We start from the raw sequence: 26740 nt of genomic DNA on the forward strand, positions 1-26740 counted from the left end.
GAAAGATTAATCCACGTAGGCTAACCTATCATCTGGGTAGAGGATGGTTGAAACTAGGCAGAGAGGTAGCAGGCCTAGAAGCAAGGAGATGGTTAAGATGCTGGGATTAAGCAATAGCACATGGTGATTAACTGGGTTTGGGAAATGAAGAAAGTGTAGAATGCTTTCCTCTGACCCCACCTTACCCTAAGATTTGTAGATTGGAAGATCCAGAAACGAAGACTGGAGAAAGACAAGACATGATCGGAGTCTTCCTAATTCTTAAAACACACAATCTTATTTCTCCCCTAAGGACTTCAAATAATGAAATAAAGTATTAGGCTGAAAGAAACTTAGGCAGACAGTACAGTAATTACCCAGCATCTCATCCCACTGCACTGTTGTTGAGGCAAGAGGTTTAATAATTAACATCTGGTTATACATCCAGGAGGTAGTCAATTTCTATTTCTACCAGGATTCAATTAGACAAAACAAATCTGCTCCATGGTATGAAATAGGTGAAAGAGCAATGGACCAAGAATGAGGACGCCAGGGTTCCCGTCGTCCCCGCTCTCAAACCAGCTCCACTGTGTCAACTTGAGATGCCTGACTTCCCTGGACACAGATTTCCTTACCTGTAAAACTGGCTGGGAGGAGAAGACAAGGACTGGGAGTGATTTCTACTTGTGTTCGCAGAGCACTGGGGTTCTGGGAGGTACTTCAGGGAGCCTCACGGCAGGGGGGGTGGGGGGCAAGGGAGGAGTCAAGTGGACAGTCCCCTGTCCAACACCTGAGAAGCTCTACTTTTTACTATCTACTGTATCAGGGACCAAGATGTCATTAGGTTTTCAGTATGATCCCAACCTTCACCCCAACCACCAAGGGGAAGCTCCTGGTCTAGATGCTAAGAATCTTGTCCCTTAGAAGTCAGCTGTCTGATTTCCTAAAGAATAATATAAGTTGATAGCTACGTGGATCTATAAGTTAACACCCCTCTAAGATCTTTTTAAATATTCACAAAAGCACAAACAACACACAACCTTTTAGAATTTGGCAGTGAGGGGGCGGGGGGTGGAATCTAAACTTTTCATTCCAGGAATAAACTTTGAGATTGGATGAAGGTAACCAGAGCTATTAGCCAATAATGCAAAGGGCTATAGGAACTTACCTTAGCCTTATCTTAAGGCTCTGTTTCAAGAAGCAAATATCACTTGTGTGATTAAAAAAACTTCTTTCTTTTTAAGGAAAAACAGTTTGGAGAATTACACACACACAAAACCCTCTGACAAGCCATCTCTCCACAGCTCCAAACATAAAGACTCTGGTAACTTCACAGGACTTCCTGACCTCAGAGGCTTCATCAGAGGCCCCAAGCCACACCAACTAGCCAGTACCCACATCTGACATAATCTCTTTCCTGACCCACACTTCGCAACTGCAGAAACTTGGATGCTAATCAGAGAGCTGGGGTGACTTTTCTTTAGAAACAGGAGAGAACAAGGTGACAGACCAAAATGAATATGTTCTAATGCAGGGTTTTCCAAAGTTCATACCTCAGTTTGCAGTGGGTCTTGAGAAAATCAACTTACTGGATTTTTCTATTTAATACTGTTAATTTGGGGATTACTTTCTATGAATTTAAATGTTATTAAAGTAATATTTAATGTTAATTTGTTATTCTTTTATCCAACATAGTAACTGGTTTCGTGTGTGTGTGTGTGTGTGTATACCTTTTGTTCCTATTTTATAAATCTCATATATGTGTGTATATGTCACAATGTAAACTGTATTTCTTCCTGGACTTAGGATCTTTCCGTGTTCAGCATTCTTTGCTTCTAAAATGTGTCACGCAGGTAGGCTTCCATTTAACGAATGCCAGGCAAATACAGCAGTCTGTATTATTTGACCACCTCAGTATCCTGGCTACTCACACTGCATGGTTGGTTCATGAACACCTGGAGCTCCACTTTCTGAAGTCTGTCCATTTAGCAATTTGCTTACTTTAAGAATATACCCTTTAGCCACCAGAAAACTACTAGAGCTAATCGATGAATTTGGTAAAGTTGCAGGATACAAAATTAATGCACAGAAATCTCTGGCATTTCTATACACTAACAATGAAAGATCAGAAAGAGAAATTAAGGAGACAATCCCATTCACCATTGCAACAAAAAGAATAAAATACCTAGGAATAAACCTACCTAAGGAGGTAACAGACCTGTACTCAGAAAACTATAAGACACTGATGAAAGAAATCAAAGATGACACAAACAGAAGGAGAGATATACCATGTTCTTGGATTGGAAGAATCAATATTGTGAAAATGACTATACTGTCCAAAGCAATCTACAGATTCAATGCAATCCCTATCAAATTACCAGTGGCAGTTTTTACAGAACTGGAACAAAAAGTCTTAAAATTTGTATGGAGACACTGCCAAAGCAGTCTTCAGGGAAAAAAATGGAGCTGGAGGAATCAGACTCTCTGACTTCAGACTATACTACAAAGCTACAGTAATCAAGACAATATGGTACTGGCACAAAAACAGAAATATAGATCAATGGAACAGGATAGAAAGCCCAGAGATAAACCCACACACCTATGGTCAACTAATCTATGACAAAGGAGGCAAGGATATACAATGGAGAAAAGACAGTCTCTTCAATAAGTGGTGCTGGGAAAACTGGACAGCTACATGTAAAAGAATGAAATTAGAACACTCCCTAATACCATACACAAAAATAAGCTCAAAATGGATTAAAGACCTAAATGTAAGACCAGACACTATAGAGCTCTTAGAGGAAAACATAGGCAGAACACTCTTTGACATAAATCACAGCAAGATCTTTTTTGACCGACCTCCTAGGGTAATGTAAATAAAAACAAAAATAAACACATGGGACCTAATGAAACTTAAAAGCTTTTGCACAGCAAAGAAAACTATAAACAAGATGGAAAGACAACCCTCAGAGTGGGAGAAAATATTTGCAAATGAATCAAAGGACAAAGGATTAATCTCTAAAATATATAAACAGTTCATGCAGCTCAATTTTAGAATAACAAACAACCAATCCAAAAATGTGCAGAAGACCTAAATAGACATTTCTCCAAAGAAGACATACAGTTGGCCAAGAAAATCTGCTCAACATCACTAATTATTAGAGAAATGCAAACCAAAACTACAATGAGGTATCACCTCACACCAGTTAGAATGGGCATCATCAGAAAATCTACAAACAACAAATGCTGGGGAGGGTGTGGAGAAAAGGGAACCCTCTTGCACTGTTGGTGGGAATGTAAATTGATACAGCCACTACGGAGAACAGTATGGAGGTTCCTTAAAAAACTAAAAATAAAATTACCATATGACACAGTAATCCCACTGCTGGGCATATACCCAGAGAAAATGATAATTCAGAAAGACACATGCACCCCAATGTTCATTGCAGCACTATTTACAGTAGCCAGGTCATGGAAGCAACCTAAATGCCCATCGACAGACGAATGGATAAAGAAGATGTGGTATATATATACAATGGAATATTACTCAGCATAAAAAGGAATGAAATTGGGTCATTTGTAGAGACGTGGATGGACCTAGAGACTGTCATACAGAGTGAAGTAAGTCAGAAAGAGAAAAACAAATATCATGCATTAACACGTATATGTAGAATCTAGAAAAATGGTATAGATGAACCGGTTTGCAAGGCAGAAATAGAGACACAGATGTAGAGAACAAACGTATGGACACCAAAGGGGGAAAGAGGGATGAATTGGGAGATTGGGATTGACATATATACACCAATATGTATAAAATAGATAACTAATAAGAACCTGCTGTATAAAAATAAAATTCCAAAAAAAAAGAATATACCCTTTGGTTATAATCATTGTGTTTGAAAAATGTTGAGCGTTCAATATTCTTTGTAAAAATAGAACAGCTTTTAAAACATCATGCTGGTGATTTAAGGATTGGGTTTGACACCCTAATGGGATTTTTGTCTATAAGGCTTCTTTTATTATTCTTTTGACCTAGATGACTGCTGGCTACAAAGTCCTAATTCTGAGGATGGGGTGCCCAGGGTCAGAAGTGGGAATTAGGAATTACAATTAGGAATTGTAAGAGTGGTGTTTCCGCCTCTATCAATTTGTCTTTAGAGACCAAGAAGTGCCTAAAGAGCAGGAGGAGAAGCCCAGAGGCTCCTGGCTTCTTCCTTAGTTGCACCTGTTTCGGAAGGGCCTAGGCTAATAAAAGAAGAAAACAACAGGTTCCCACAGACAGAAACTCGATTCAGTCCCCGCAACTCCTGGCGCCCGTGCCAAGAGCCACCTGAGCGCGGCCCGGGCCTCCGCTGTCCTGCCTGTGGCCAGCTCTGCAAGGCCAGGCAACAATGGCTTCCTCTCCCCTTGGGCCCCTGGTGGGACCCATTTTCCCACGGCTCACCTGCTGGGAGCCAGGTGAAGAGCAGCAGCCAAGGTGCGGGCAGCTCGGGGCTCATGCCGGCCCTCTCCGGTCCCTTTCAGCTCAGGGGCTCCAGGGACACTGTGTCTGTCTTCATCAGCGGCCGGTTCAGGGCGCACCACTTCTCCAAGGAATCCCCCCGCTTTCCGCTCACTGCGTGCGGCGCGGCGGGAGGACCGGTCCGGCTCCGCGGGCAGGTACCGCCCGGCTCCTGTCCACCTGGGAGCTCCCCGCGGCTCCGCCTCCCGCTCCGCGCGCCGCTGTTTCCTGCTCCGCCCCGGCCCTGGCCCGCGGCCACCTTTCCTGCCTGCCACCGCCCCCCCCAGGCAGGCTGCCAGGTGATTCTCCTCACCGAAACACCATCTCGTGCCACTCTCGCCTCCCACCTGTAAGAGCCTGTTACCATTTTCCCCAGAAGTTCTTGGGAAATCTTACCCCTAGCAAATTTCTCCCTCACTCTTCGTAGAATTATGTGGATATAACTTTCTAGGGAATATTTCCTGCCGTATGTTTCCATTCACTCACACGTGCTTGGAAAACATTTTTTTTCCCCACTAAAAACACACTAATAGGATGTTTATGTGTAATGATTGTTCAGGTTTTCTATAAATAAAGATGGTGGGGTGTGAACTAGAGAAATAGACCTAATTTTCCAAGTTATAAAAGAAAAGGGTGCTCATTATAGAAAAGTTAGAAAAAATATAAATTAATGGAAGTAAGAAAAAACCGTGCTCCCACCATCCATAGTTAGGCATCGTTAATATTGGTTTAGGCCTTATTATTTGCCATCCTGCACGCAGCTCAGCAGCCCCTCACAGACCTCAGCCGCCCAAGATGAAAGATTCTAGGTCTCTTTGCACCAGGCCACCTAGGATGTATTCCCAGTCTCTCCTTCTTCCTTGGTAGGAAGTAAGGGGTAAAGCAAATCAGAGGAGGAAGGCACACTTGCCTTCAGGAACCAGCCAACCAATGACATTAATTTGGAAAGTGACATGAACACTGGCCAACATATAGACAGCAAGCCACCTTATACACCTCTCCTTTATCAGGGATTTCTCACTGTGCTCCCCGTTCTGTAACAAACACAATTCCCCCCTCCTCCTAGCCATCACCTTTTTCCTGAAGAAAATAGTTATAAAAATGCATTGAACATGGTTTCTGCCCTCAGGGATCTCCTATTCTGCTCACCGACCTTACAAGTCAGTATTATTTCTCATAAGTGTATCTCCTGTTTTGCTCTGCCAGGAAGGCTCCTCTTCGCTTGGCACTACTGGAGTCCCTCATCTCGCCTCCACCCAGAGGAGCATCCTTGTCCTGAATCTGACTGGAGGTTTCAACCCAGTCTCTTCTCTCCAAATCCCCTCCTCCCCCCTCCACTCCTGTGTCTGGCCTCTGGTTCCCCTATAGGGCCTCTCCACTTTAAATAGTTTTCTTGTAGCCTCTTCTCTTCTAAAAAGTAGGAAGTAGAATCAGGAAATGCATGGCCAAAGGCAGATGGCACAGTGTGTTCAGGAGCTTTGGATCTTCCACAGTGGGATCCCAGCACAGCAGGAGCAGCAGGATACAATGTGAGTGAGGGGTGCTCCCCCCAACGCCTTCCAGGGATCCTGCATGTGCTCCCAGGAAGCTTGTATGTGTTTGAGAGTTTGTGACCCTGAGGGATTTGTGTGATTCCTGGCTTTGAGAATTGTTCTAGGGAAATTTTCAATCCAGTCTAAAAAAGTATGAGCCCTCTCCTTCCCACACCTATACCTCCCTTAGCCCTTGCTTTGGTATTAAGGTCATTTTGCTATTCACTGAAGTCGGCATTTCTCCATGTTTATTCCAATGTTAATAAATAGTATATGGGAAAAGGGCTCTTTGATCAAATATATTCAAGAAATGCTGGGTTAAACTAAATGAAACATTTTTCCAGGACCTATCAACCCCTTAGGGTGCTAATATACATTTGAATTTCCAAGAGAATATGTCATGCAGCATTGTTCAACCACAAAACCCTTTTTTCTCATACATATCTTAGGGCAGATGTCCCATGGAACATATTCTGGGAAAGCCTGGTGGTCTAACCCAAACATAACTGGGGGAATACGTTGAGACTTACATAGGAACAACAACAACAAAATAATGACTTTAACAAAGGTTATTCCAAGTGTAGTAGAATTAGAAAATTCCCTTATTTTCTCTTGATAATCACTCATTCAACTGAACATCTACCTCCATTTCTTCTCTTGTAGTGAACACTTAGGTTAACTTTATATGGTCCTCTGTCTACTATGTGCATCTTTTTTCTTCACCATTTATTACATATTATGTACCAAGTAATGTTCTACATGCTTTACATACATTATCTCATTAAATGCCCACAATAACTGTATGAAATAGGAACTTACTATCAATCCCATTTTACGGAATGGAAGCTGAAATACAAAGAAGTAACTTGCCCAAGGTGACAAAGCTAGTAAGTGGTGGAGTTATGAGTCTAAGAGAGGCAATCTGATTCCAGATCTTGTGCTCTTAGTTATTATACCACCATGCACTCTCACCTAGTTACGTCTCAATGTGTATAGTTGACTCTATCAGCATGTGCTAATGCAGTTTCTTTCCACATATGCCATTTAGCTCCAGACAAAGAAAAACTCCATTCCACTGTCATGAGCTCTCCTGGGCCAGTCATTTTGCTGACATGTGCCATTCATTCAACAAAGATTAGATAAGATTATACATTTGGCTCAGAATAGTTTTTTCATTGCTAGATATAGAAGTAAAAATCATTTGACCTGCTGATACTGATTGAGACAAAAGTGTCCTCATCTGTAAAATAATAATAGCTACTATTATTAAACACTTACATTGTGCTAGGCGCTATTCTAAGCCCTTTTTGTTTTAACTTCAATAATTCTTTCAACAACACTATGAGGCAAGGACTAACACTGACCCCATTTTATAGCTGATGAACTTGAGGCACAAAGATTCAGTTATTTACCCAGGGCCACCCAGTTTGTAAGTAATAGAACTGAGATGCAAACTCAAGCAACCTGTCTTCAGAGCACACACCCTTAATTACTACTCTAGTTATGCTGTGCTTCTATGTGTCAACTGGTCCAGGTTCTGACCACAAAGTACTGAGCTTATGATCTCACCCTTTATAATTGCACTTCCTAGTTGAAACTGTATCCATGAATGCTCTGAATACTGAGTCTATATGTGCATATGCATCTGTATTTGAGAATACTGTGATATTTCTACATCTATATGTGTATTTATCAAGAATGGAGAAAACAAAAGAACATGTAAATAAAAATTATGCTTCAGGCAGTTAAAGGTAAAGGAGGGCAAGAAAAGAAAGTCACCAACTGATGCTGCACCATTTGAAGTATGTCTTATTCATCTTTGTATGCCTGGCATATAGCATAGTACCTGGCATATAGGTAGTGCTCAATAAATATTTGTTGAGCTGTTAATCCATAGTTTCTGGAGGAAGTGACATGTGATCTGGGTTTGAAAACAAATAAGATTTTGCCAGAGTAATCCAAGCAGAGAGACCAGTATGTGAAGAATCATGGAACCAGGAAATAGCATAGCTGAATTATAAGCACTTGAGTTCTGCTAGATTATAGAGCAAGGTGGGGAGTGGTAGGAAAGTATGTTAGAGAGCTAGCCAGGGTAAATAAAGGGCCTCGCGTGACCAGCTGGATTACTAAGACTTCATATAATAGACACTGGGAAGCCAGTGAAGGGTTTTAAGCTGGGTGAGGCATGATCAGACTTGCATTTTAGAAAAATAAACTTGGTAGCAGTAAGAAGAATGGTAGGTGAGAACTGAGATGAAAGGCAGGGAGACCAGTTAGGAAACTGATACTATAGTCAAGGTGGGAGATACTGAGGGCTTAAGCCAGTCGTTGGTGTTGGGAATGGAGAGGAGAGAATACTTGGGCAGATATTTCGAATATAGAATTGACAAGATTGGTGATAAATTAGATGTGGGAATTGAGAGAAGAATATAAGTTTCTAACTATTGAGCCTGGGTGGATGGTGATGCCTTTAAAGAAAATAAATATGTAGAAAGGTTTTGAATCACTTCAAACACATTGCACCGGAGAGAATAGTGGACCATTCAAATGAAAATCCTATGGAGGGCTGGACATCTTTATTAAGTGCAATCTGGTTACATTAGGTTAGTAAGAGCTGCACAACTATATAGGGAGGTCTGGGTTAGTAGGGACTGAGAAACCTTCTGGATTAGTGGGATATAACAAGACAATCTATCTTGGAGTAGGGCTAAAAGCAGGAGGTGGTAGAATCTAGTAAAAGGAGTTTGAGAACAAATATGTTTATTATTACCATTCCTAGTCAACATTTTACAGGATATTATAACTAGTATAATAAGAAAATAAAAAGTAAAAGTCTGAAAATGAAGAATAAAGATGTTACATTATGATTATCTACACAAAACATTGAAGAGAATCTATAAATTATATATACGGACTAACAAGAAAGGTTGCTGGAAACAAGGTCAATATACTAATGTCACTGGTGTTTGTATATACCAACAACATCCATTTAGAAGAAATGAATTTAAAATATACATTTGCAATAGCAATAAATCTATAAAGTAACTAGGAATAAGTCTAAAAATATATGTGGAACAGCTTTATGAAGAAATTTGAAAAAAGGTACTGAAGACATTTTTTAAAGATTTAAATAAATACAAAGATGTACCATGCTCATAGATAAGAACACTCAATATCACTAAGGATGACAATATTTCCCCAATTAATCAAATTCTATATATTTCTAACAAAATTCTGAAAAAAAATCTCTGTAAAACTTCACAAGCCATTTCTAAGATTAAAAGGAAATTATACGGTGATAAGTAGCTAAATAATTTTGACGAAAAATTAGGAGGAAGAGGGAATTTGCCTCTTCAAATGATAAAGCTAGAGTAATTAAAACAATGTGGCACTGGCATATAGATAGACAGACAAGTGGAACATAAAAGAGATTCTGGAAATAGGCACCCATAATAATGGGAACTTGATATATAACAGAGATGGCATTACAATGCAATGGGACAACCATAAACTATTAAGTAAGTGATGCTGGGACAATTAGTGTCTGTTGTATTAAGAGATAAGGTGTATCTTTTCTTCATACCACATACAAAATTCCAAACTGATTAAAATCTACACATTAAAGGCAAGAATTTCAATTTTTTATAAGAAAATATAGAATACCCATATGACCTTGTAGAAAAGACTGAATTCTTAAACAGAAAACAAAAAGAATAATTCATTAAGGAAGACTGATACATAAGACTATATTAAATTTAAAAGTTCTATAAACAAAAGACAACATATACAAAGTGAACAAACAAATCACAAACTGGAAAAATATATTTGCTGTGCATTTAAAAGGCAAAAAAATTATAACCAACAAATATTAAAAAACTCCTAAAAAGTAAGCAGGACACAATCCAATGGTAAGGGAGATGAACAGGCAATTCACATTAGAAGAAATCTGATTCAGTATTAAACATATTAAAAGATGCTCAGCTTGACTAGTAATCAAAAACTGGAAATTTAAAACAACAAATGCTACTTCACATTTGACAAATTAGTTAAAATGTAAAAGTCTGAGCCAACTAGGCATTAGTAAAGATGTGAGAAGTGTAAATTGGTTCAACTACTTTGAAGAACAATTTTACAAAGCCTCATAAAGTTGAAGGTGAACATATCCTAGGATCTTGTGATTTCCCCTCTAGGTCTCCACTCTATAGAAACTCTCAACTCTCGTGAACACAGATATATGTGCATGGGTGTTCACTGCAAAGCAATTTGTGCAAAACTTGGAAAACAACTTTCTACTGGAGGGAAATAATAAGATAGGGCTTATCAATGGAATGAGGTAATATGCCACTGTTAAAATGAATTAACTAGATCTATACCATGGATGAACATTACAAATATAATGTTATATGAATAAAGAAGTTGCAAGATACTGTTTTGTCAAATGTTAAGGCACAAAACAATATCGTGTAGTGTTACAGAAGATTCATATATATGTAGAACAAAGTGTAAAAACATTCAGCGGGAATGGGATTCACCAATATTAGAGTGTTGTTACTCCTGAGAGAGGGGGAGGAGAGAAATGGGTTGGAAGGGACTTTAGCTGAATCTGTAACTTTTTTTTTTTAATGTTTGAAACAAATATGCTAAAAAGGTAAAATCAGTTAAATTTAGGTAGTATAAGTGTGAGATTATATTATTTTGTGTGCTTTTCTGTATCTTTGGTATCTTAGGTATTTAAAAAATACTTTCAAGACAAAAAAAGAGAGAGCACTGGGTGTAGAATCAGACCAAGTATGTTTGTGTCATGACATTTCCACCGGCATTCAGTGTGACTTTATGTAAGTCACTTTGGGCCTAGATGTTTTTATCTATCAAATGGGAAACTGCATGAGATAACCTCCTTGGTCCCTCCCAGCTCTGGCATTCTACAGTTCAAAGGAGAGAAGAATCCAGATTAGGAAGATGTTAGGGTCCCTTAGCTGGACAGAGGAATACAGAACCAACGCATCTCTAAGGGTGACCTCCCTGAGAGAAGGGTCCTGTTGGGTTCTGCCCATTCTGAGCAAAGGGGTAGACCCCATGTTCTGCCAAAGCATGAGACCCATGTACTTTAATCGCACTTGTCATTGAAAGGCCTAAGAATCTGGTTCTCTCAATATTTTATTATAAGAAGAGAAACCAGAGACGAACTGGGATGGGGGGGGGGGGGGCTGGGGGGATGGGGCTGCATTCCTGAGGCTGGAGCCATAGAGAAGAGGTCCATGTCCTCAGGTCATAGCAACAAAGGCAGAAAGCCTGGAGTTTTCCTACAACCAGAGGGATTTTTTTTTCCTCTCTAATGTTTCTTCCTCTTGTGTCAAGGCCCAGTTTGCTATTCAGACTCAGAGCTCCTCTAAGATGATGAGCTCACTCCATGCACATCTCAGTAAAGCTCAATGAGGGTCAGAATATCCAGTTCTTTCCAGCCCACTTCAGAGACTCTGGTTCAATTAGTCTATGGGGAGGCCCAGGAAGGAGTATTTTTTTTTTAAGTTCCCAGGTGGTTCTAATGTGCAGGCAGAGTTGAGAAGCTAGTTGAAGGGTGAGCTGGGTAAAAGAATGCCCCATATATTTGTTACCAAACAGGGTATTCCCTAGCACAGTCCCTAAATGAAACACTTTCCAACACATCTCCTATGTCAGCTTCTCTTTAGTAACTTTGCTTTGCCGCCACCTTGAGTGACAGAATAGGAGAGTTTTTACTCCAAAGACTATGATCCTGAGATGTGTAACTTTCCCCTTTTTTGGCTTCTCCATCAGGGCAGCACGATATGGTACCTTCAGATGGCAGTGAATCTCAGGTCATTACCACCAAGTAATAGCTGTATAACTCTGAACAGTTATAACACAGTAGTAACACACACTCTCTAAGCCTGTTTATTTGTAGCACAAGGGAGTTAAACTAGATCAGTGGTTTTTAAACTGTTCTGAGAAACTGTTCTGTGGAATATCTAAGGGGTTGCCTCTGCCAGAGAGGCCGGTTTGAAAAATCACTGGATCAAATGATCCAGAAGGTCTTTTCCAGAACCAACATTCAACAATTCCAAATTCTATAGGAATAGATTTATGCTACCACCAAAGGCTACCGTAACCCATATGCTTTGAGGCCTGCTGAAGATCACATTTACCAACCCTGGTCTAAAGCAGATATTATAAACTGGCTAGTTGAAAGCCAAATTCAGCACAAAGACCTGTTCTGTCTTTGCCTGAAGAGTATTCTTTTCTTTCCTTGGTATCTTTAAAATTTTCCTAATTTGAAGTATAAAACAATGCTGAAATCTGCACAAATAAGAGGTGTATGGCTCATTGAACCATCACACTGTAAACACACCTTTGCAACCACCACTCTGGGCAAGTTACAGAACAGTTAACAGCATTTCAGAAGCTCTGCCTCATTACCCCTCGAAGTCATTCCCTCCTTTCTCCTCTTCAAAGGTAACCACCATCTTGATTTCTTACATTGTAGATTGGTTTTGCCTCTTTTAACATTTATATAAAGGAAATAATGTAGCACAGTTTTTTGAGTTTGTCTCTTCTGCTCAATATTAGTGAGCAAAAGAATTAGTGAGATTCATCTATGGTTTCGCGTGTACCTGCAGTTTATGAATCTGTAGTTTACTAATTTTCATCTCTGAATAGCTTCCCATTGTTAGAATATACCACAATTTATTTATACATTCTATTGTTGATAGACATTTGATTTGTTTCTACAATTTGGTTATTATGAATAATGATGCTATAAACATACTTGTAAATGTTTGGGGGGCCATACACCCACCCTTTTTTGCTTCTATAATTCAGGGTCAAATTATTTGGTCATAGGGTATGTGTGGTGATTTTAATATACGTCCATAAAGTCTTTGACCCTCCTGTCTTCGAAAGGGGGAGCCTAAATCCATGACCCTGAAGTGTAGGCCGGACTTAGTGACTCACTTCTAATGAATAAAATAACAGAAGTGACACCGTGTTACCTCCAAGACTAGGTCATAAAAGACATTACAGTTTTTTCCTTGTCTCCTCTGGCGGAAAAGCAGTTGCAATATTATGAGGATACTTAGCTAGTCCTATGGAGAGGCCCACACACTGAGGAAGTAAGGCCTCCTTCCAGTGGCCATGTGAGTGAGCTATCCTGGAAGGAAACTGTCTAGCTGCAGTGAAGTCTTCCAAAGAACTGACATCTTGACTAAACTCATGAGAGACCCTGAGCCAAAAACCCTACAGCTAAACTACTTTCAAATACCTGACCCACAGAAAGAGTAAGAGAATATATATTACTTTAAGTCACTGAAACAATATTGCTATTATGCAGCAATAGATTACGAGCAGAGGAAGCTTATGTTCAACCTTAGTAGAAAACGCCAAAGATTTTTTCCAAATTTACCCACACACCACCACTGTATGAAAGTTTTAATTGTTCCACATCCTTGGCAATACTTGGAACTGACAGTCTTTTCACGTATAGCTCTATGGGTAGGTGTGTAATGGTATTGCACTGTGGTTTAATTTGCATTTCCCTGATGACTAATGAAGTTGATTAGATGACTAGTAAACTTTCATATATTTATTGGCCTTTTGGACTTTTGGATATCTTATTTTTGGCTTTGGTGGAATCTTTTGCTTATTTTTCTATTAATTTCTTGATTTTTAGGAGTTTCTTATGTGTCTTGGATATGGTCCTTTCCGTGGTTAAAAATATCTTCTCCTAATTTGTAGGACTTGCCTTCTTGCTCTCTTAATGATATTGTTTGATGAACAAATATTTTTATTTATTTAATAATTTATTATTTATAAATTTTAAAATCTTTTCCTTTAATGTCCTTGATATTTTAGTATTTTATTTAAGAAATACTTGCCTTCCCTAGGGTAATGAAGATATTCTCCTCTATTGTCTCCTAGAAGGATTATATTTTGGTTTTTACATTTAGGTCTATAATCCACATAGAATTAAGTTGTGAAGTACAGGGTGGGTTAAGTTTCTTTTTCTCATATGGATCCAATTGACCAAGCCCAGTTATTGAAAATTAATTTCTTTATCCACTGCTCAGCAGTGTTAACTCTTCCAAAAGTCAAGTGTTGATACATGTGTCTCTCTGATTCTGGATTCTCTATTCTCTTCCATTGGTCTATTTATTTGCCTACCTTTGTATCTATACCACACTCTTTTAATTAGAGCTTTATAACAAGTCCTGATATCAGCTAGAGCAAGTCCTTCTACCTCATTTTTTCCTTAAGACTGACTTGACTATTCTTAGCTCTTTGCATTGACACACACATTTTGGAATCAGTGTGATAATTTCCAGAAAAATCTGCTAGGATCTTAATTGGGATTGCCTTACATCAGTAGGTCAATTTGGGGGAGTTAACATTTTTATATTTTGAGCCCTCCAATATCTCTATTTATTTTTATATTTTTCAATTTCTCTTAATAAATTTTAAGGGGGTTTTTTTGGTAGAAATGCCACACATCTTCATGAGGTTTATTTCTATTGATATTGTTTGATGGCAAATTGTATCCTTAAAAAAATTTTATTTTCTATTATTTGCAGTTGGTATATAGACACTAAGTTGATTTTGTATACTGACCTTGTATTCAGCAGACTTGTGCGTCTGGTCATTTTTGTTGAGTCCCAGAAATTGTACATGAATAATCATAGAGATTAATTCTGGTTTCACCCCAGAAGATGTAGAAAGCTATAAGGACAGTTGTTCCCACCCTAACAACGAGAAAATGCTGGACAAACTGCAAACCAATGAAGAACTCTTAAAAGAACTTCTATGACAGGGCAAAAATATAACCCAAAATTTAGGGAGAGACAAGCTCCTATACAGAAAAACAGGATGCGAGCATTTGATTACCTGGGGCAGATGCCTCCAGATGTCACATGTCAGTAACAAGAATCAGCTGGAAAATTGTACCAATTAATTGTAAAGACTGAGTGTAGGTTAGTGTGATACAGTGAAGCCCCTGGCTTGCATCGTTTTTCTGCGAGAACATCATCAGGAGCTCACAAGGAAAACTGGAGAAAATCCTGAGGAAATTTTCTTCACAGGGATGGGTGGATGAGGAGATTAGAAACTGCTGCAGAAACTCTGCCCAAACCCATCTATCCTGTCTCCCTTATGGAACAAAAGGCTTAATCTGCAGGGATAGTGAAAACAAAAACTATATCCTTAGGGCACTTGTAGAAGCCCATTGCCACCGGGGGACAAAAGCAGGAAAGCCATGTTCATCCCTGGGAAAAAGTCAGGAATAGGTTCTAGCCCAGCGCTTGATTTGGAGGAGGGACAGGAACATTTAGTGAAGGCCCACAGGAAGCAGGTTCACAATGTCTGACTAAAACTGAAACAATTAGAAAATCAGAGAACTCTGCCTTCCCCATGCCCCTCCTCCATAACCACTCTGATAAGCATCAAGTAAGATAAGAATGGAATACAGGAGAGCTGCAAAAGACAGATTCTTTCTGGGGAGCAGTTCAAAGGGAAGACTCAAAGCAGAAAGAGATGAAGCCAGGTGTAGAGCAGACATTTGGAGAAACACCCTAGTAAATAGCCCACACAAGTTATCATTAGAGAAATTTGAAGCCTATGGTACACTGAGGTTAACCATACCAACAACAAACTTCAAACCCAACTCAACTCCAGACAAACTTAACACAAATCCCCACATTGCTAAGCACCTAGCAGAAGGAAGGCATGTTTATCTCTAAGCACAAAACATATTTACCTCAGCATCTATTATTTTATATAACACATATGATTTTGAACAAAAATTTATGAGGCTGTCTTACTTGACTCAAGCTGTCATAACAAAATTCCATAGACTGGGTGGCTTAAGCAGAAATTTATTTCTCACAGTTCTGGAGGTTGGAAGTCCAAGATCAGGGTGCCAGCATGGTTGGACTCTGATGATGAAAACAAGCAGGACCCTTCCCAGGGACATGCCCCACCCCTGTGTTCCCCATCTCTTCTTCATAAAATTGCTTTAGCTTCCTAGGCCTTCCCTGAGTTCCAAAGAGCAAATTTAATCAGAGAAGTGAAAAAAGTGAAAAAACAAAGAAACACAATCAAGCAAAACAAAATAATAATAGTTTAGCTATAAAACAAAGTCAAGAAAGTCAAGTCTTTAGTTCCTCCTCAAGAGCTGTAGATAACATCCTGAGCCACATCCTTAAGTTGTATTGCAGATACTAAAAACCCCACCAGGTGGAAAAAAGTTAACTGCATGGGGACCACCAGCAAGTAAACCCCAGACTGTTTGGAACCAGAATGTTGATGATCGAGATCCCCGAAACACCACTCTACTACCTCATCATCAACCAATCAAAAAACTGTGCATAGATTGTGCACACCCTCTCTCACACTGTCTTTAAAAACCCTTCCCTGAAAGTCGTTGGAGAGTTCAGGTATTCTAAACATGAGCTGCCTATTCTCCTTGTTTGGCACCCTAAAATAAATGCTATACTTTCCTGCACCACAACCCAGTGTCAATGGACTGGCTTTGCTGTGCATTGGACGAGTAGACCCAAGTTTGGTTTGGTACCAGTGAGAGCTCTCTTCCTGACTTTCAGATGGCTGCATTCTCTCTGTGTCCTCATATGGTAAGAGAGAGAAAGAGAGTGAGCATGCAAGCTCTCTGGTGTCTCTTTGTATATGGGCACTAATCCCATCACGAGGGTCCCACATCTAATTACCTCCCAAAGGCTTCATCTCCAAATACTATCACATTGGATGTTAGGGCCTCAACATACAAATCTGTATAGCAGAGGCATACAAAAAGGCAAGAAAAATAAAAATCTGAAGAGACAAAGCAATCATCAGAACCAAACACAAATATGATACAGATGTTGGCACTATCTTATAGGAGATTTAAAGTAATTATAATTAATATGTTAAAGGATCTAATGGAAAAGGTATTTTGAAGATAATTTTAGCAGAGAAATGTAAACTATAAGGAAGAATCAATTTAAAAATGCAGTAACAGAGAAGAAAAATGCCTTAAACAGGCCCATCAATAGACAACATAGCAAAAGAGAGAATCATGGAACTTGAAAGTAGGTCAATAAAAATTATATAAACTGATAAGAGGAAAAATAGGATGGGGGAATAAAAAACAGAACAGAGCAACCAAGAGCTGAAGGAAAATACCAAATGGTATAATATACATGTAATTGGAATCCCAGAAGGACTAAAGAAAAAGAATATGAGACAGAACAAATATCTGGAGAAATAATGGCCAAAATTTTTCTAAAATTAATGCCATACCTCAAACCACAGGCCTAAGAAGCTCAGAGAACACCATGAAGGATAAATATCAAAATCAAACCAAACCAAAAAAAAAAACAAAAAAAACAAACAAAAAAAACCAAAACCCACTAATATTTGTATTTGCTAGACTACCCTAACAAAATGCCACAGACTGGTTGACTTAAGCAACAGAAATTTATTTCTCACAGTTCTGAAGTGTGCAAGTTCAAGATCAAGGTATGGCCGGACTGATTTCCTCTGAGGCAACTCCTTGTGGCTTGCAGATGGCCATCCTCTTTCTGTCTCTTCACGTGGTCATCCCTTTGTCCATGACTATCATCCATGGTGTCTCTTTTTGGGTCCAAACTTTCCCTTCTTATAAGGATATCAGTCAGATTGGATTAGGAACCATCTTAACAGCCTCATTTAAACTTAATCACCCCCTTAAAGACCATATCTTCAAATACAGTCACATCCATGGTAACTGGGGTTAGGACTTCAACATATAAATTTGAGGGGGGGGACACAATTCAGTCCACACCAATATTCAAAGTGCTGAAAACCAAAAGCAAAGAGAAAATCTTAAAAATAGGAAAAAAAAAAAAAAGTACCTGCAGAAGAACAAGGATAAGAATTACAGCAGACTGTAATTCTTTTTCTCCCCCTGCAAGTAAGAAGAAACCATGCAAGTAAGAAGACAATGGAGTGACATATTTAAAGTGCTGAAAGTAAAAAAAACCTGTCAACTCCAATTCTTTGCTCAGCAAAAAATATTCTTCAGAAATGATGGAGAAATACTTTTTCAGACAAATGTTGATAAAATTCATTGCCAGTATGCATACTCCCCAAGAAATGTAAAAAAACACAAAAAGCAGAAAACAAGCAAACAGAAAACCCTTTAGGTGAAGGAATATGTATTGGTCAGAAATTAACAGGCATACCTTAGAGATACCACTGGTTTGTTTCCAAATCACCTTAACAAAGTGAGTCACACAAATTTTCTGGTTTCCCAGTGCAAATAAAAGTTATGTTTCCACTATATTGTAGTCTATTAAGTGTGCAATAGCATTATGTTTAAAAAAACAATGAACATACCTTAATTTAAAAATGCTTTATTGCTGAAAAATGCTAACCATTATCTGACAAGTCTGGATTGCTGCAAACATTCATTTTATAAAATATGCAGTATCTGCAAAGTGTAATAAACCAAAGCACAATAAAATGAGGGATGGCTGTATATACAAAAAATTTAATGAAATAATAGAATAAACAAAATGGAATACATGAAAGAAAATAAAATCTTTTCTTAGAATTAAATGTGCTAAAAAATAACTGATCATATAAAGCAAAAAATGACAATGTAGTGTGTTTAAAACATGAGTAAAATAGATGATAAAAATAGCACAATTTTAAAATTTACTGATAAGTTCTTAAAAGACCTAGTTAGAAAAGAACTTCTTTTCTTTCTTAACTTAGACATTTATTGTTATAAACTTCCCTCTTAGAAATGCATTTGCTTCATAACATAAGTTTTGGTAATTTGTGTTTTCATTTTTGTCTGTTCAAAGTTTCTTTTTGACTCCTTTGTTTTATTTCTTCTTTGACCCATTGGTCACTACCGATTTTAGTAATTTTAGCCTTTTTCCTTAATCCACCTAGCTGAAGGTTTCTCAATTTTTTTGATCTTTTAAAAAGTACCAAATTTGATTTTATTGATTTCTCTATTTTTTTCTATTTCATTTATTTCTGTTCTATTCTTTATTATTTCCTTCCTTCTGCTATTTTTGGGATTAGTTTGTTCTTTTTCTAGTTTCTTAAGATGTAAAGTTTCTAGTTCCCTACATCGTTGATTTGAGATCCTTGTTTTTTGACATCAGTGTTTATAGCTATAAATATCAATCTTAGTCCTAGTTTTCACTGTGTCCCATAAGTTTTCGTGTTTTGTTTTTGTTTTCATTCATCTCTAAGTATTTTCTAATATCCCTTGTGATTTCCCCTTTGATCCTGCAGTTGCTTAAAAATATGTTGTTTAATTTCCACAAATTTGTGAATTTTCCAGTTTGGGTTCTGTTATTGATTTCTAACTTCATCCCATTGTGGTCTGAGAAGATATTTTGCATGACATCTTTAAAATCTACTGAAAGTTAATTTGAGGCCTAACATATAGTCTACCCTGGAAAATATCTTAAGTGTACTTGAGAAGATGTATGCTGTTGTTGTTGGGTAAAGTGTTCTATGTATGTCTGTTGGATCTAGTCAGTCTACTGTGTCCTCTGTTTCCTTATCTTCTATTTGGTTGTTCTATCCATTATGGAGAGTGGTCTAATGAAGTCTCCAACTATCAATACTTCCTGAAAAGGAGAGACTTACTTTTGTCATTTTGCTATTTGTTTTCTATCTTCCTTATAGATTTTTTTGTCCCTCTTTTCCTACATTATCATCTTCCTTTGTGTTTAGTTGAATTTTTTGCAGTGAAATGTTTAAATTTCTTTCTTATATCCTTTTACACATATTCTATATCTATTTTCTTTGTGGTTACCATGGAGATTACAATTAAACATACTAAAGCTGTAGCATTCTAATTTGAATTATACTTGCTTAACTTTAATAATAAACAAAAACTCTGCTCCTTTACAACTGTCACCACCCCTTTCAGTTGTTGATATTACAAAATTACATCTTTATTCATTGTGTGCTCCAAAACATAAACTAATAAGTCTTTTAAATGCATTAATCTCTTAAATTATGTAGAAAACAAAATGTAGAGTTACAAATCAAAGTTACAATAATACTCGCTTTTAGAATTGTCAGTGTATTAACCTTTTCTGAGATCTTTATTTCTTCATACAACTTTGAGTTACTCTCTAGTTTGCTTTCATTTCACCCTACAGGACTTTCTCTGCATTTCTTGCAGAGAAAATCTAGTAGTAAACAACTCTCTCAGCTTCTGTTTACCTGGGAATGACTTAATTTCTCCCTTACATTTGAAGGACAGGTTTTCCATATATAGGGTTGTTGATTGACAGGTTTTTTTTTTTTTTTTAGTACTTAGACTATATTGGCCCATGGCCTCCAAAGTTTCTGATAAGAAATGTGGTGCTAAGCTTATTGAGAATCCCTTGTATATTACAAGTCCTTCTCAACCGATGCTCTGAAGATTCTTTGTATTTAGCTTTCCAGAAACTTCATCATAATATGTCTCAAGGTAGGTCTCTTTGAGTTCATCTTACTTGCAGTTTGTTGAGCTGTCTGGATGTTTATATTCATGTCTTTCATCAAATTTGTGAAGTGTTCTGCCCCTTTCTCCCTCTCTTCTCCTTCTGGGACTCTCACAATGAATATGTTGATTGATTTCATGGTGTCCCATGGGTACCTTAGGCTCTGATAATTTTTCTTCATCTTTTTTCCTGTTTCTCGGTCTTGACAATTTCTTTTGTCTTATCTTCAAGTTCACTGATTCTTTCTTCTGCCTACTGAAATTTTCGTTTGACTCCTTCCAGTGAATTTTAAAATTTCAGTTATTGTACTTTTTAGCTCTATAATTTTTTTGGTTTCTTTTCAGGTTTCCTATCTCTTTTATTGATACTTCCATATTGTTCATACATCATTTCATTGACTTTCTCCACATCTTCCTTTAGTTCTTTGAGCATCTTTAAGATAGTTGTTTTAAAGTAGATGTGCCACCAAGTCTTTATCAAGATCAGTTTCTGTTGATTTATTTTTTCCTTTTAATGAAAAATTCTAAGAGGGAAGTTTATATTTTCCTTTATATACATTGTGATATGATTTTTTTGTTGAAAGCTGGACATTTGAATCTACTGTGGTAACTCTGGACATCAGATTAGCCACCTTTCCCACTGTTTGCTTTTTGTTATTCTTTTTGTTTTTTTAAATTGTTGTAGGCTGTCTCTGTGCCAAGGATCACACTGAGGTATAAACTTAAGGTCCTTTCATGTCTTTGTTGAGTCTTTGCCTTTCCCACTTTCTGATTTTCCCCATATATGCAGTTGCTTTTGAATTTCCTAGTCTCTAATGTCTGGCTCCAAAGAGTGGAAAAAGAGAAAAAGGAAGGAAGAGGAAGGGCACCAGTCCTTTAAATCCACTGTAAGTCACTTCAGCTGGCGGCTGGGGAGGTGCAACAAAAACGGCTTCTCATCTCTTTGTCTGCACTTCTGTACCTGAAGCAGCAATCAGGGATCAGGACATATATCCCAGATATTTGGAGTACAGGGTCTTGTTTTGCCCACCTTGATACATGCAAGCTGTGTGCAAGATGCTCCAGGAACTTGTACACAATTGCCTGCAGTGGAACTGGGAGTGGCAGATGGGTAGCTGCTCCCCTGTGCCACGAGCTGAAATTGATTGAAATTAACCACAATTTAAAGTCCAAGCCTTCCCTTGGAAATTGAAAGCCTTCAATAGACTACAGAGTTCCAAAATAGTTACATCAGACAGATTCTGCCAGTGCAATTGTCTAGGCAGTGAGAGAGATTCCTGGTGCTTCTTGCTCTGCCATCTTCCCAGAATCCTATCACCTGTTATTTTCAAACTTCATTAAAAATAATATAGGTAATCTATTTCTAATAATTTTTCTTAACATTCTGATCTTCTAAACTAATTTACAACAATTTTTTTAGTGTTATCTCTGTATGTTTTACTGGCTTTTAAGCTTACCAAAGTTTTATTTCTTTCTTTAATCATAGCTTTTCCATTCTTAGGCTTTCAATTTTAATTCATTTCTAATTATTTGGGAACACACATATTTAAGTAATTTATTTTGGAAGGTTATCTTAGTGGTGGTATTTTTGTTGTTGTTGTTTTTGTCTGCTTGGTAATATATTTCTACTGACTTCACACTTAACTGGCATCTTATCTGGGTAGAGAATGCTACCTCAAAACACTATGGATATTGTTCTGTGGTTTTCTGACATCTAGGGTTGATTAAGATGCCGAGCTGGTTTAACTTTCTCTGCAGTCATCCTACTTTAATTTTTTTCTATTTTTTTTTTAGTTTTCTTTGTCTTTGGAATTTAAAATGCTCACAATGATTTCTCTGGATGAAAATCCATTTTCTTAAAAACATTTTTTTGACCATCTGAACCCTTTGAGTTCCTTAATTATGCCTTTTTTAGTTCATACGTGGAAATTTCTTTTCTTCTGGTAATAGATTCCACTTGATGAATTTTATGTTTCTCTCTCAAGTACATCTTTTAATTTTAGGGTTCTGCTTTTTTTTTTCACGTCTCTATTTCAGGAATCCTCTCTTTGACCAATCTAACTTTTGGCTATAGTAGGAATGACATAATAAAAGTGGTAGTTTTTGTTTGACCTCCTTGGTTGTGCAGCTCTCATAGGAGGTCACCCCCTTGCCCTTGAAGTTCAGTGAAATCCTCCATCATCCTGGTGGTGGAAATCACAGGGGGAGGCTACCCAATACACATCCATAATAAATCACACTTTTTATTGTCTTACCAAAATCTATAGAACGTTCTTTTATTCTATCTTACAGATGCAGAGTGTTGTGGGTTTCTTTTTTTCTCTTATTATCTTATTTTCTAGGCTTTTTGAGAGAGTTTCAAGAGGGGGGATTTTTAGTCAGCTTCATCTTAATGCCATGTCTGGAACTCAAGCCACTGAATTATTATTTTTTTAATACATTTAGACCTAGGTCAACAAATTCAAATGCAAGAAAAGGGTTAAATTTCTTCCACAAGTGTTGGCAAAATCTGTAGAAAAAAAGAGGAACAGCCTTTAATAAAGAAAGTTACAAAGTATACAGTCATTGAGGAGGAAAGTTTTCAGGGGTGTAGGAGGGGTTGCTCCTCCTCCCACTGCCAACTAGCACAGACAGACAGACAACAAACGAGGTCACTCCCAGACAGTTACCCCAACAGCAGAAACCAGTGAAGATGGGTCTCGGATGGTGAGTGATCATTCTTATTCTTGAAAGGCAGTTATGAGTTAAGTGACCTCAGTGTCAGGCTGAGATCGAGGATGGTGCTGTTTTCTGTCCTTCCTGCCCAAGAATGCTAATTATGTATTAAGGATGTATTTATGCAGCAGGAATATCTGGGAGAAAGAGCAATCTATGCTATGGAAGTTTAGCTAGAGTCTTGAAGCCATTCGCAACTTCTTGCTCCATCACTCTAAGATGATCCCATACCTCCAAGGCAGGGGAGCTTTTAAAAAATGTCTACCGAAGATATTTGACTACTAATTAAAGATGAGAATTATGGAAATGTCAAAATGTTTATTGGTTGTTGGGGGTTTTTTAAGTGATTTAATTTTGATTTTTGAAATTTTTTGTCAGATATTTAAATGTTGCAGTTACTGATTTCAAGAATCAGGAAATTTTAAAATGTCTGTACAAGTATAACAAATGACAGGGAGTAAATTCAATGGACACCAAGGTCAGTTTGGCCTGGGGGTGGGGAATGAGATAGAGAAAGTAGAAGGAGAGAGGCCGAGGAAAAGGAAGAGGAATAAGAGGTGTAAAAAACAAATGCAGAACCCAGATCATGAGTCACAAAGAGGCCATGGGAGATTCTGAGCAGGGTGAGGTAGCAGAAGGAGGTAGAGTAATTCAGTTAGCTACCAGGTATTGAATATGCATGATATGCTGTGTAGTTTACTAGTGTGATTTCACTGAATTTTCATCTTCACAGTGACTCTCAGGCAGATGATATCATCATTGTGTTTTATGGATGAGATAACTGGCTTAAAGCAGCTAAATAATTAACTCAAGGTCACGCTGGTCATAAGGAGTAAAAATCTTTCTTTTCACTTTGTCCTGCACCACAAGGTTTCTCCATGTCCCGGCAGGCCCCCATGGCAGTGACTTACTGGAAGAAGTCACATCCACCCTTCTCTTGGATGGTGGCAGCTGGGGTCACTGGTTATTTATTATTGTTCTTTGAAAATCTACGTAACCCTCGTCTATCCAGTGCTTACTGGTTTGGTAGACAGCTTTGCTGCTTTTATTTCAGAAGATTAGAATTTAATTTCCAAGTAAAGACTCCTTTTCCCTCCAGTGAAATTTTGAAATGTTACCCACGTATGAAGTGAGCAATTTCAGAATATATAATTTTGTGGAACCACAGAAGTGGTACCTTATGCTAACACTGCCTGCAGATGTCTATAGAACCACAGGCCACTGTCTATACTGTTCTTGTTAAGATTCTCTTTGTTTCACAGTGCCTGAAAATTGATCATGAACAGGAAATTTTAAAATATAAATGGCCAATACTATTTAGTCTTACCTGAAATAAAAGAAATGCAAATTAAAAGTGAAATGTCATTTTTCTTTTATCAACTTGGCAAATATTTTGTTTGAAAAGCAAGCAAGAATCCTATGTGTTTCTAAGGAGGGAGGAACATTTATACCCTTATTACCTGTTGATGATAATATAATCTTTCTAGACAATAATCTAGTGATACATACCAAAAGCAAAATGTATACGCCTTTTAACCAAGTAGTCCAACTTTTAGGAATTTATTGTAAGGACGCAAGCATATTTTTCTTGCCATCGTTTCCCATAGGGAAAATCTTAGAAACAACTTAAATATCTAAACATAAGTAGTTAGTTAATTATGGAACATCCATGATGACATACCATGCAATCATTAAAAACTCTATTGTAGAACAATTCTTAATGTATTTTGTATAAGAAAAAAACCAGAATGTACACTGCTACTACTTTTATACATGATACCCCTATACATACAATGTTAGAAATACAGATGATTTTTATTTTCTACTTTGTGCTTTTGAACTTGGATCACATCTGCAGGCAGAAAAATAAAACTAGATATTTAAGAAAAAGTAACCAATAGCTGGCTTCTCTCAGAAAAGCAGTCAGCTGTCTAGTGGTATGTGATCACTCATAATTTGTGGAGTTCCATTGTTAGGGCTTTGGCCCTTTATGTTTAACTTTTTTGTCTCTTAACTCCTTCTCAAAATATACTCACTCTACCCATAAATCACTAGATCCTGATAAGCCTGTTTTCATAGAATATTCTATGTGGAAGAGACCGGAGTGCTCATTTCCTTATTTTACAAATGGATCTCATGGCTCTGGAGTGAACTGCACGGTGAAAGAAGAACAGTGCAGGGGTTAAATGGCCACAGTTAGGAACCAAAGTGCTAGTGTTTCTGTCCCGGATTCTTTCACTTTCTAGCTGTGTGACCTTGGACAAATTGCTTAACAACTGAAATCCTTAGTGTTTTACTGTATAATGGGGATAACTGTGATAATTGTGAGATTTTAATGAGATAATCCGTGTAAGTTACTTAGAACCTTGCCGCGCAATAAGTATTCAGTGATTATTATTATTGTTGTTGTTTATTACTATTACTGTTAGGATTAAGAAACAGAAGGGAGGTCATTTGTCCAAGATGATACAGCTACTTGATGTCAATGCTAGGATTAGAATCAGGAAAGTTTTTTCCCAGCAGAAGTGTTCAATCCCCTCTGAGCCTGTCAGGACAACCCTAGGCTGGGCTCCCAGGGGAGCTGACAGTGAAACAGGCAGAGTCCAAGGACAAGACCAGCCACTTCCAGGAAATGACTCTGATCACAGTGGGAAGCCAAATGCTGGAAAGGAGGATGAGGGTAGGGAAGCCGAGAGCCAAGTTAGATGCAAGGATGAAGCCGGGAGCAGAGAGCTAGTACAAGAGAGAAAAGATGGCTCAGAGACCCTCCTGAGGCTTTTTAGACCGCCAGCTGTGGGCTTCATGGGAAGTCAACATAATTTAAACACCCAAGGTCTGGGTAATTAAGTAGACAAATGGGGTGCATGGGGGAATTGCAGGTATAGCTGTGAGAAGATGCCTGGCAAGTAGTACTCATAGAGGATGAGGTGTACACTGGGAGGGGTCAGAACAAGGACACTCTCTCCCCCCTGCCCCGAGCCCAGGCATCCATTGTGATTATCCTAAAGTCACAGCCTACATTTGAAGAACCATAAACAAGCAAAAATACGATAAAATTTGCTTTAAAAATTCCTCGGGCAGCAGAGTGCAGAACTGAGTTAACAAGGAAATCATTTAGGAAACTATTAGGCTAATAGGACTATAGGGAACTAATTCAAGGAGAGGCGTTGAGGACATAAAACCAGGGCAGTTATGGTAGAGTGAGAGAGGAGAGGATGCATTTAGGAGATATTTACACACCAGAATTGATAGGATTTGGTTTTTGACAGATATGGAGCTTGGAAGGAGAGATCTAAGTATACAGTGGCATCCTCACAAAATGGAGGATATAGCAAGTGGATTGGGTTTGGGCCAGGGGAAAGAGGACAGAAGTTGAATTCATTTTTTAATGCTGAATTTGAGATCTCTTGGAGCAGCTAGATGATGTCCAAGTAGACAAGTGGATATACAGGTGTAAAGCTCAAAAAAGAGGTATGGGCTGCAGAAAACATTAAGAGTCTTCAGCACAAGTATAGG

The 26740-nt window shown here is 38.1% G+C and overlaps 2 protein-coding genes across 2 annotated transcripts in view; one reads left to right on the plus strand and one right to left on the minus strand.

The window, feature by feature from the left end:
- The window catches only part of ILDR1 (immunoglobulin like domain containing receptor 1), a 113252-nt gene that overhangs the window by 69788 nt on the left and 16724 nt on the right, over positions 1-26740 (minus strand).
- Positions 23102-26740, plus strand: part of CD86 (CD86 molecule) — a 61902-nt gene continuing 58263 nt past the window's right edge. The window contains exon 1 of the mRNA XM_022566801.3: positions 23102-23215. Coding sequence (XP_022422509.1) covers positions 23202-23215 — 14 coding nt within the window. The 5' untranslated portion in view covers positions 23102-23201. The remainder of the gene's footprint in view (positions 23216-26740) is intronic.

This window comes from Delphinapterus leucas, chromosome 4 (genome assembly GCF_059928025.1).
Source record: "Delphinapterus leucas isolate spDelLeu-1000000601 "Yukka" chromosome 4, BTC_Dleu_Yukka2, whole genome shotgun sequence".
Classification (NCBI taxonomy): Eukaryota; Metazoa; Chordata; class Mammalia; order Artiodactyla; family Monodontidae; genus Delphinapterus; species Delphinapterus leucas.